The 11,893-nt window shown below is 41.9% G+C and overlaps 2 protein-coding genes and 1 long non-coding RNA gene across 7 annotated transcripts in view; 1 reads left to right on the forward strand and 2 right to left on the reverse strand.

Annotated features, from left to right (window-relative positions):
* The first annotated feature begins 1,998 nt into the window (after positions 1-1,998).
* The window catches only part of LOC116704815 (uncharacterized), a 19,575-nt gene continuing 9,680 nt past the window's right edge, over positions 1,999-11,893 (forward strand). The window contains exons 1-2 of the long non-coding RNA XR_004335778.1: positions 1,999-2,026; positions 3,229-3,233. This is a non-coding gene — a long non-coding RNA (uncharacterized LOC116704815). The remainder of the gene's footprint in view (positions 2,027-3,228; positions 3,234-11,893) is intronic.
* ark2ca (arkadia (RNF111) C-terminal like ring finger ubiquitin ligase 2Ca) overlaps positions 2,215-11,893 on the reverse strand; it is a 10,462-nt gene continuing 783 nt past the window's right edge. Inside the window, exons 2-10 of one of the 5 annotated variants that reach the window (XM_032540443.1) lie at positions 9,987-11,370; positions 9,767-9,850; positions 5,903-6,203; positions 5,682-5,813; positions 5,419-5,548; positions 5,026-5,130; positions 4,592-4,687; positions 3,095-3,195; positions 2,215-2,409 (exon numbers count right to left, since the gene is read on the reverse strand). In XM_032540443.1, coding sequence (XP_032396334.1) covers positions 2,292-2,409; positions 3,095-3,195; positions 4,592-4,687; positions 5,026-5,130; positions 5,419-5,548; positions 5,682-5,813; positions 5,903-6,203; positions 9,767-9,788 — 1,005 coding nt within the window. In that variant the 5' untranslated portion in view covers positions 9,789-9,850; positions 9,987-11,370 and the 3' untranslated portion in view covers positions 2,215-2,291. Of the gene's footprint in view, positions 2,410-3,094; positions 3,196-4,591; positions 4,688-5,025; positions 5,131-5,418; positions 5,549-5,681; positions 5,814-5,902; positions 7,084-9,766; positions 9,851-9,986; positions 11,371-11,893 lie in introns of those variants that run through there. The other 4 variants (XM_032540445.1, XM_032540442.1, XM_032540441.1 and 1 more) reach the window with 4 other exon arrangements.
* ark2n (arkadia (rnf111) N-terminal like PKA signaling regulator 2n) overlaps positions 4,819-11,893 on the reverse strand; it is a 22,743-nt gene continuing 15,668 nt past the window's right edge. Inside the window, exon 7 of the transcript XR_004335773.1 lies at positions 4,819-4,829. The gene's annotated coding sequence lies outside the window, so the exon portion shown is untranslated. The remainder of the gene's footprint in view (positions 4,830-11,893) is intronic.

Here is an 11,893-nt window from a genome sequence, read left to right on the forward strand (position 1 = left end):
CTCAGTAGCTCAGCCTTTGACAGTAAACATCGCACAGCCAGCTTGTAGAAATCAGAACAGCAGGGATCTTTTTCTTTTTCTTTAGTGTTCCAAAAAGTACAACTGCATGCAAAGCATTCCCAAAACAATGCAAAAAATGAGGTAATAGTTTTTTTCATAGCATTTTGTGTTATTTCTAAATAAATAAATTATGATTCAGCCCCACCCCCCAAAAAACTATATAAAATTAAATACCCACAATATCTACAGTTAGTAATAAATTATGATTGTTAAATACTTAAGGCATCTCAACTGACAACACCCTGTGTAAACTATGAAAACTTCATCACAGATGACTCCACTACAGGAGGAGGCAGTGTCGACACTGGCAGTGCACAAGACGGGGAGTAATCGGAGTTGCGGTAATTGATCCTTAACCGATGAGGCTAAAAGAGTCTCTGAGTTTAACCTTTACTATCAGTGCATAGGACAGTGAGGGTCCTAAAGGCAACCTGTAGAACTGAAACAGCAGACTGACACAAAGGGGGAAAAAGAAGAAGAAGTGAAAACTGGTCAGACCAAGTATTAACAGCCTGAGTGTTTTCCTGCTGTTGTGTAGTCCGGTGTCTGTGTGCACTGCGAGAGGGAGACTGCCTCCCTCGCACCACGTTCTACATGTTCTAGCAATACAGCATAGCAACCAGCATAGCAACCACGAGGGGAGGTCTGTCACACAAATACACAAGATCAATACGCAAGCTCCTCTCTCCGCTGAAACACTGCATGAATCTATACCTAAATATAAACCAACGCAAATGCAATACCAAGAAGAAAACGTTTGTTGCTATAACTATTGTCACATGTGCTTGTTCTTTAGGCAATAAGGTAAACATCAAAAAGAGGATCCCATCGTTGCCACCAAAGGGGACAGGATGGACACACGCTACGAGTCAGGGGAGCAGCCACTGACACTGGTTTTATGTTTTGTTTGTTAGTGTTGAGAAGATAGTCACAGCTCAGATTAACTAAGTCATGCAAAGCCATCTCTGTACCTTTTTAAATTGAAGAAACGCTACCAAAGCTAACAGCCCAAGTCAAAGATGAAACATGCATTTTAGTACATACTGTTCTGCCACTGGTACAAGGGCAGCTAAGTCTTCTTCCCACCTTGCTTTGCAGTGCCTAATATTTTCCTTTTTCCATCCCTTTTTTTTTTTTGGCTTTGTGTTGTATAAGCACTCCAGTGGCCATGCTATTAACCTACAGTGAGTTAATGTCTAGGTGTCGCTTCGAACCCTTGAAACACACTCACATTCACACTCTTTGAACATCCACACATTTTTAGACATATTCTTGAAGTCACACAGAGCAGATCACACACACCTGCGCGTCAGGTTCAAGCTATACCGTGACAAAATGCATTTTGGTAAAAACACTTTCTACCTATTATTTAAATTTTCAAAACACTTAACGACTCGATCACTGGGCTCGGTTTTCCACAGCAGTAAAAGAGACCTACTCACACAACACCAACCCAAGGTAAATGTACAACTGTATTGCAAAATGTCAAAGCTGCATGATAGAATTAAAACACTCAGCTAGCTGGTGCGTGTCCCCCAAAAAAGGCGACAGCCAGATATCACTTGTTGGTTACTGCTACTCTACTACGACCACGAATGATCTTTAGGTAAACATGGCATCAGAGCATTTGTTAAGCTTTTTTGTGTGGCAGAATATTCATTTTGATTGAAATGTGTTTGAAAAGAGAGAAATATATATTTACTGTATATATATTTATATATATATGTAGAAAGAGAAAGAGAGAGAGAGAGAGAGAGAAAAGAGAGAAAGTAGCCAGCTCAGTGTGGGGTTATGTGTTTTCCACTCTCAGGACTTTAGGTCATGGCTTTGAGGACATGCTACACAGCCCGGGGCTACCTACAGTACAACACCACAACAGCAACAACACCCCACTTACGACCAGCAAGCTACAAGTAAACCCTGTGTACATGAGTATGTGTGTGTGTGTGTGTGTGTGTGTGTCTGTGTGTCTGTGTGTCTTTTGCCTCCAAAGGGATGTGCTTCTAAATAAAGAGAGTCCTTTGCAGCCTCTCGTGCAGTTAGTTATCCTGGCTTGGCTCAGTAAAGCGTGAGTCAGAAGGGTGGTGATGTCACATGAAGTCTGGAGACATTTGGCAAAGCACCCAACAGGGGGAAGGAGAGGTGGGGGGGGAGCCGGCAAGCCGGGGTTGAAGAAAGCAGAAACCACATCAGACGAGGGTGACTGACAAGGAAGGGGGTTTTAAATCTCATCAGCTGTCAGGGTTCAGCTGTGTTTCGATGTCAACTCGACAGATCGGACACTTCCTGCTGGTGGCCAGCCATTGGTCTACACAGCCCTGGTGGAAGAGGTGCATGCAGGGCAATCTCCTGGAGGACAGAAAGACACGGGATCAATGTTAATTCACATTGGCTCTCCCAGTGCAATACAGTCATGTGCTTGCAAATAACTTCTGAAACTAGCAGGGAGTTAATTTTGTTCATTCAGGCACGTAGAGACGACTTCTGTTGAGTCATCAATCCTCTCAGACTCTCAGACAGCTGAGACTCCACATGCTGTAAACTAACGCTCTTTCCTCATCACAGGACACGCTTCCTATCCCCTGAACTTTACACCCCAACTTGTATGTGTGGGTGCCACATGCTCATGTCACTACTTAAAGAAATTGTTTCAACTTTTCAGAAATATTTGCTTTCTGGCAGAGGTAAATGAGAAATTCAATACCACTCTCATCTCAGCTAAAGCCAGCAGCTGGTTAGCTTAGCTTAGCTCAAAGACTGACAACAGCTAGCCCCGCTCTGTCGGACATTAGCAAAATCTACCTAATTGACTTATCTATTGTAACAACTGAGCCTGGCAGATTAAGGCTGGACCTGTTACAATGTGGAGTGACCCTGTATGTCTAATGTCTAACTCTCATCAATCTTCTCATCTAACTCGCTAGCAGGCAAATAAGTGTATTTTCCCAAAATGTCAAACTTTTTTAAAGCTTTTTTTTTGAAAAAGTGATGTTTTAATGGAAACAAATGTCTGGGGCTGTGAAGCGTTTCTGACCTGACGTCCTCTCCGTCCTCAAGCATGGACAAACAGATGGTACACTTTTCATCCACATCTGTTTCTTCCTCCTCCCCAATCTTCAGCTGCAGGGGCTTTCTCTGTTAGCAGGTCAGATAACATAGAGACAAAAGGTAGGGTCGGAAAGAAGGAATATAAAACTGTGAATATGTCCAATAGTGTATGTCTCTGTGTGTTATGAACAAAGGTGGGCCTTCAGGGCCAGCAAGGCCGTCTCTGCTGGCCAAGAGATTGGCCGAAAATTATATTTTTTATAGTTATTGTTAGAAAAAACTAACTATCACGTGTTCTTTGATTTGATGAGACGAAAAGGCTTAATAAAAACAGCATGATGAAGACGATAAGACAAAGACAATACGACACAAAACATAATAATCCTTGAACCTCCCTGATGGAGTCGCATGAAATCAGTCCCGAAATCATCACTACATTCCAATTTTATCCCAAAGAAGTTGAGGGTGGTTCCTCAAATTAAATCATTCCCTATTGGTCAGATGTTTTCTCAAGATCAAGTCCCACCTCTGAATGGTCAGTCTTACTCAAGGTCACAGGTAAAGGTCTTTTATCAGGGTAGTGCCAATTCTATTCAAGTTTACTGGGTTATGCATTTTATTTTTTCCCAGTCAAGTTAGAACTTTTATCCAATCAGACCCCCCGCCCTCGTGCTGTCTCTGGTTGAAAAATCTGCTCTGAGGCCTTCAGAATTCTCTGAGAATTCCGAGTGAATCGCTCTACATAGTCAAGCAAATGGGGACAATGTCGTTGATTGTCATATTCCTTAGCCAATCAAATGTCGAGTTTGCCCTGTTGGGCGTATTCTTTGACAACTCCTAGCTGGCCTTGCCACCTACATCGGTATATTTTGTACCAGCTAGCTAGCCAACGGAAGCGAAACTAGCTAGCATCACATAACCTTAACGTTAGTTGAAGTTCGTTTCGAATTTTAGATACAAAGTTAATAAAAGATAGGAGGATGTACTTTTTCTTCAAATGATGGGCAGCTTTGGTAAGTTTTATGTTTTTTTATGATTTTACTAATGATGCGTTGCTGCAGGTGTTAAAGGTTTGAGCAGTGTCAGTGGCCGCTGTGCGTGTGCGCGTGCGCGTGGTGGCGTGTTTGTTGAGGCCAGCAGCTTGGCTGGAATTTGTGGAGAATTCCTAATTGTGTTTTGTGTGTTTGCTGTCAACGTATGAGTAAATGTGACCGGTTGTTGTGGGGTTTGTTTTTGTTTCTTTGGTAATAATATTAATTTGGACTAGATGTGATGCAGCATCATGTCATAGGCCTACTAAAAGGGATGGCATCCGTCACCGTGTTGAGCCTTGTGGTAAATCACTTTATTCCACACGATAATGCCCTAGTGTCATGCTGAGGTTATTCAAAGGGGTTTTAATTGCTGCAGGATAGGACTGAAGGCCCAGCTGAAAAACACAAGGACCGCCACAGGTTATGAACATCCAAGTTATCTGCTTCACCTTCTTGTATTTGTGTGGGAAGGTGAATCTCTCTATGGTTGTCTGAATAGCTCCTCTGCTGACACTCCCCAGCCGGTCCTCCAACTGCAACAGCTCCTGAGGAAAAGTTGGTATCCAGTTGAGAATAGTATAAAGAATATAAGATAATAATACTAATAATAGGACAGCTACTAATAGGACCTCGAGGTGAGATTGTTTTGTAAAACTGATGTTTTCAAGGTTAAGAATGAACTTGAAGCTCAATTATCCTCAAAGTCCTTAAGGACTTCCAACATCTACAATTCCATGAAAACAAGCACAAACATACATTATACAAATTGAACTTGAGGTGACATTGTATTTTTCAACTAGAGTAGAGTAGTTGAAAAGAGAGTCCTGGCTTTGATAAATGCATGAGTGGAAAGTGCATGAAATCTGTAAAAAGATACATTTACCTCATAACTTTCTCGCACAGCGGTGGCGTGCCTCGAAGGATTCAGACTTTGCAGTGCCAACAGGTGTAGCTGGGGGTAGGGGTAGTTTCTGATTTCATGCACAACCTAACAAAAGAGAACTCCTTACCATTAAAAAGCAACATAATAGAAGTCAAACAGATTTTCCTCTACTGTTTGGGTGCATTGTTAGAAATAAAAGACACTTTTTTAAGAAAACCAAAGGTGACACAAACCCCAAAACAGCAAAAGTAGAACACAGTTGGCAGAAGTGCATCAAATCAATAAAGAACGACTTTAACTTCTAGGTCAAGATATCTTTGGAATTCAGGACAAATAAAACTATTCTTATGATAACAAAATGAACATTGAACGATAGAGGGCTGACCAACATACCACTTGTGCAGAGGACGTGTTCCTGGGGAAGTGGTGCATTCGAGGGGAGGCCAGGTAATGCTGATAGTGCTGCGGAAGCTGCTGGAGCTGGTACTGGTGGTGAGGGAGGCCGGCATCAACACTGAGATCCCTGCAGACAGACAGGCGACTAAATTCACATCACCACCCATGCTAGGCAATGTGACAGACAGATGGGTTCAGGGATGATAGGGTGGGATCATTTCTGGACTCTACAGGACTCCTAATCTCCAACAGCGACTCACCAGTCTGTGCCTTCGGCCAGGTACCGCTGCTGCTGCTGCTGTGTCATTGGCTGGGGAACATGGAGGGCAGGGGAGTACTCATAGCCTGAGCGCAGTCTGTGAGGGTTCAGGGGAACACGCTCCTGGGTTCTTCTGCAATGAGATAAAGATAAGATCAAAATGTCTGACCTAGTTTTCTGTGTGTGTGGGTAACTGTATTTGCATGCAGGTAGTGATTGTACCTTGAGTGTGGGAGAATCCTGCGGTGCTGCGCTTCAAGAAGCTGCTGCTGGATGAGGTATTGCTGGTGTAAGGCCTGAGGTAGGAATGGAGGCCCCGGCACATCCTGGAACTGAGGGGGTGCAGGCAGGGCAGTGAGGGGTGGGTGGTGTGCCGGGGACAGGTGGGTGGCCAGGCCTGTCTGAGGTGGCTGGCTGGCGTGTCCTAGAGGGAACTCTGCTGAGATGGGCACCTGGGGAGCACCCAGGTGAAAGTGTCGGCAGGAGGTAGCATGGCTGTGTTGATGCCTGGTGAAGTGTGCTCCTATGGGAATGCAATGTAAATGCAGGTAGTCAGAATTGAGCCAGAAAGGCCTGCTGGGATCACTTTCATTCAGACAGACACCACAGAGAGACCCAGACAAACCAGTGACATGTACATATTGACGCATATAATTGCAAAAACAAGCCCTTTCTCTCACACACACACACACACACACACACACACACACACACACACACACACACACACACACACACACACACACAGCAGATGGAGGACATAAGACCCCTGTGGAGCACCATCTAAACCCACACACAGATTGCACCCAATGGCCTGCCTCTCCACTTGCCATAGTGCAGCTAGCATGAAGGATGGCTCTTCACTAACAGCCTGCTTTGTTTCCAAGAAGACTGAAGACACCGAGCGTTGTCTTTGGTCCACTGCTAGTCAGTTTAATAGATTCAGGGTCTGTATTATATTTGCAGTGTAAAGGAACACATATTCAACTGTGGATTTATAATTAAACCCTCCATAGCAACTGAGGCAGGCTTAAACATTATCAGCCGCCATTTGTACCTTCCCCCACCCTTCCTATCAGGAGGTGGAGGAGACATGAGATTGTGTGGTGGTCCCACTGAATCACCTCGGTATCAAGTTGCACAAAACAATCGATACAAATTACTCCGAGCTCAGAGAGAGGAGGGCTGAAAGGAGGGTGAGGTGTGGACAAACAGGTCTGGAGGTTGGACTGTGTACTGTGTATAATGGATTATTGTGTGTTTGCATGGTTGGAAGAAATAATTGTCTCATCTACTGTTGTGTCAGCTGTTTTGAGCAAAGTCCAGCACATTTAGGCTGGACTTGTTAAACAGTAATATCCCATAAATACATGCACGTTTATCTATATATTTATATGGTACTGTATATATTTAAAGGAATACTCAACTTTATTTCACAGACTCAAGGTCTAGATAAAAAATAAAAGTACACGTAACACATTACAAGAGGGGTACAAACCCAACACACAAACATAAATACATACAGACATACTGACTCCCACAAATTACATAAAGGAAACATACAAAACAGACATACATTCATTCATGCATGTACACATACAGGCATACAAATATCTATCTATCTCATGTACAATACTTGGAAAATGTATATATAACATTTGAGACTGGTATCAATCTTTTCATTTTAGCATATTTCATAGCACATTTCCCAAAATGTGAAATAATTCCTTTAATTATTACTTATGACATATTTGCATGGCTGCTTTGTTGCATATAGCCTTGGGACATGGGAAGCCAGTGAACCTCGAGAGCCAAGAGCAAACTGAAAACAACATTTGGCTGAGGAAGTAGAGCAGAAATGGCAGACTACTGGTTTGGATTGGTAAAAGGCAGTACATCACTTTTGTATACAGCCTGTGACCCGGTTAAGAATGGACTCCAAGCGAAGCTTGAAGTAAATATCAAATGATTTGTCTCTGGGCTCTTTTGCAGCATGAACCAATGACATTAATATTTGACATATTGCAGTGCTGCCAGCAACAGCCCTAATGTTGTTATTGTCTCTGCTTTGACTTTGACATAAAATGCCCGATTGGTGCAGAACAGACCCCCACCCATCAACAGACACACACACACACACACATACATACATACAGCACACACACTCATACACTCCCATCCACCTCTGCTCACCCCTGAGCTGCTGCACAGGCAGCCCCTCCCCCACGGTGTGGCTGCGGCAGACATGGTGTCCCTGCGTGAGTGACAGCCCGTAAGCCCTGCCCAGCCGCGACTGCAGCAATCTGACATCAAACCTGTCTCTTCCTCCCTCCCTCACCCCTCCTGCTTCCATCACTGCAGCTTTACAATCGCACCTCCCTTCAAACATAATCCTGTCTTTTGCCATGTGCGGTGGTCTTCCATCAGGTGCCTTGTGTATGCAGTCTTTCATTGAAAACCCATCACCAGCTGAGGTCACTGGTTAGCACACTCATAATCAGAGTGAGGGACTAATGAGTGAAATCAGCTTTAAAGCTGCACAGCTGGACAGAAAATCTGCATACACATGACTGTACATGGCACATGCTTGCAAACCACTTACTGACCTTGATGTTTAACACTGGGCAAACAAGGACAGGGTGGAAGACAAAGCATCGGATATTAATGTGGTCTGTACCAGTGCAGCTACTGTGAAATAACATATGCATTACAGCTGTTGGGTTATTTAAAAGTCTGTTGCTGTAGTCGGAGGAGAAAGTTGCAGAGCACACATGTCTGTGCCTCAGACACACCTTGGGTCTGCACATAAATAACTTGACTATTTCAGACGCTGTGAACAGATGCAAGGCTCAAGTGTCCCAGACTTTAAAACTTAAATCGCTGAGTTTACATTTAAAATGTGCTGCTCAATAATACTTAAAATAAATGACACCAGAGCCAGTGCTGAATGTTGTGACCAATCCAACCATTCAAAAGTTATTGCAGTAGCAAAAGGCTTTTTAATGCATTGTTTAAAATGAGAGCAACGCTCTTTAACAAAGGCACATTGAAAAATAGTAAGTATATTATTATTATTCATTAACAAAAAGGCTTTCATTCAATATTACAGACTTCCTGCAATAAATAATCAAAAGCCTTGTCTTCGCCTTTGCTATTATCACAAGCTACAAAGTACCGCTAGGCAATATATTGATGTTGTATCAATATTGCGATATGAGACTAGATATTGTCTTAGATTTCGGATATTTCATAATATAGTAAGTGTTGTCTTTACCTGGTTTTACAGGCTGCATTACAGCAAATAGATGTCATTTTCTGAACTTACCAGACTGTAATAGCTGTTCTATTATATACCTTTATCCACTAAGTCAATAAATCATTTCTGGAGAATATTTATCAAATATGTCAGTGTAAATAACATTTTGTTAAAGCACCAATAGTCAACCATACAATATCGACATTGAAGTATTTGGTCAAGAATATTGTGATATTTGATTTTCTCTATACAGCCCTACTACAAAGGCACTGTCCTGGAACAACTGGAATTTATTTTTAAAACTGAGAAGCAAAGTGCTTCTTTCTGAGATTTTATTTGCATAACTGTGTCAAGATCTGTTCTACCACTGACAAGAAAAGGACTCGATATAAACGAGGCCAATATTTAACATTACATAGAAAGATATAACACTTAACAGTTGAAATAGCTGCCACCTGCTGATTGCGCTAAATTGATTTCTCATTATGCTACACATTTGGAGACTCTTATTCAATTGATAGTTGGACATTCTGTTGGAGAGTTATGAGAAGATCAATACCACTCTCATATCTGCCAGGTTCTCTGTCCCTCGTTTAATCCATACTAAATAATGGGAGGTTATGTGCCAAACTATTTCTTGGTGGCTATTTTGAAAGCCAAGAAACAGTCTGGCGTTTTGGGCAATTTTAGGCACTGCTGCAAATAAATATCGGATTTTGAAATGATTTGTGCGTGGATTTTGCTGGATTTGCTGAACAGTTGTTGATTTTGACTGAAAACTGTCACAATATACTGTATATTGACATCCAAATACAAAATGAAATATATACCCAAACAGAAGATTTGATCCATATGTCCCAAAGTTGTTACGATGTTAGCTCGTCAATGAACACCAATGAGTGGATGAGAGGAGGCCGTTTTGTTTTTTTAAACAGTGTTTGAAGTAGGAGGGAATGACGGCGTTTAACGTTAAAAATCAATGCTGATGTGGCTCAGTATAGACAGGCTTTTTTGTTTTTAATGGATAAAAAAAAATGTTGGTGCCCCTACTCCAAAGTAAGCAGAGCAGCAACTTGAATAAACTCTGTCAAAGACAGCTGAGAAATGAGAGCACATAGAGAGTGAGGGGACTGTCTCAATGACAGCACAGTGTGAAGGGAGGAGGGGAGGAACACATGGAAATCAGCAAAAAGCACACTGAAGGTTAGAAAGAAAACTACAGTCTTTATTGGAAAATATTAGTATGTGCGGCACTGTGTGATAATAGTAATAATAATAGTATACCATATATAATCATAATACCATGCAAATAAAGACCAAAAGGCAAGGCCCGACCATGCTCTCTGTAGGGTTAACAGAACAGAAGCAGCATCCAATGAGTAGATGTGTATGCTTACAGCACATTTCAGTATAGCAGGGACATCTCTACACAAAGTTTACATTGGAATCTGCTGTTCAATGTGGAAAAAACAAAAGTGTAAAATGACCATGCATTAGGATCTAATACAAGAACATAAGGTAGAAAACCACAACCAAAGAATAAAAGACATTTTCATTCTAAAAGGAGTTCTACAGCAGTGCAGGATATAAACATCCCTGTAAAATGGATAGCATTCTGGAGGTGTCTGAGGAAAGACTTAAGGGGGGGGGCTGTGCATGATAGCAGGGATTCTCAAATGGCAAGATGAGTTAGAGCCGAGTCTTGCCAATTTACCGTGACTGACTAAATCAATTCATCTAGCAGGAACAAAGGCGTTCACACATGGATAGGATTATGACCAGCCGTTAGGACAGGTGCAGTGGACCATCAAAGGTGAAAATGGCATCACACAAATCACTGTGGTTTTAGCACTACAGGTATTTGCTTATTGGTGAATGTTAGGAAAACTAAGGATTATTGGTCAAAATTATTTAGGAGAAGGTGATCATAGAAGTGCTTTAATGATTACAAAAGCTGGTACAATGCACCTTTGCAAATTGGGGATGGAGACAAAATTGGAAGAGTTCGATCAAGCCTGGCTGTAATCGAATCGGGGAGGATCAAAATGTATCCACTTTACAGAAATTTACAGCAAAATGTAGTCTATCCACACTGAATGGGAGAATCACAATGACAGTTTGTAGTAAAGTCTAATGCTACAATGGGTTATTCACTGAAGAGCAACATGACAGTTTAAATAAAGACAAACTGTTTTCTACAGAAGGTGTTATTCTTTAGTCTGTTACACAGAAGGATACAATATGAGTGAGAACTCGGTTTTAATGCCAATGTCGTCTTCAGATGGAAAGAGGAAATGAGGAAGAAGGGGTTCACAATACAGCTAGATGCAGAGAACAGGCAGAGGCTACGGCAGACAGCAGCAGATGATCGTTAGCTACACAATGGAGGGGGACAAAGGTCTGAGAAATGCGGAATGTAGAGCCAGCCTCGATACTATGGAACAGGAAAAAAGAACACAAATAAAAGCACAATGAAATCATTGGTGCTACTGCATGTAGTTTTAACAATGCACGTCAAAGTATTACCACTACTATTATTATTACATAATCAGCACAGATAGCCTATATTGTAATGGATGATGATAATAATTATTATGCCCAATTCAGCGAGTGTGATTATTTATATTTATGCTGTTCAGATTTTCATTGCACTTTCAGCGTAATTTGCAGGTTTAATTTGACGCTTTCCCATTGGACAGTTTTGTGGTTTAAGTGAAAATGACCATTTTATACCATTTTTAAATTAGCCAGTCATAGCCTCATGTCTGAGCAAAGGCCATTACTCTAACGTTGCCTGTCTTTAATGGCAGAGCAGAACCCTTATTGAAACTAAGTCGGGGTAAAATGAGCGCAGGGGATCAACAGACCCCATGCAAGTCGCACACAAAGGGACAAACATCCCCTGTCATGTTATCAGTTGTCAGACTCGATTCCGATACTTGCTTGGGCCAAATTAA

Source organism: Etheostoma spectabile, chromosome 16 (genome assembly GCF_008692095.1).
Source record: "Etheostoma spectabile isolate EspeVRDwgs_2016 chromosome 16, UIUC_Espe_1.0, whole genome shotgun sequence".
Classification (NCBI taxonomy): domain Eukaryota; kingdom Metazoa; phylum Chordata; class Actinopteri; order Perciformes; family Percidae; genus Etheostoma; species Etheostoma spectabile.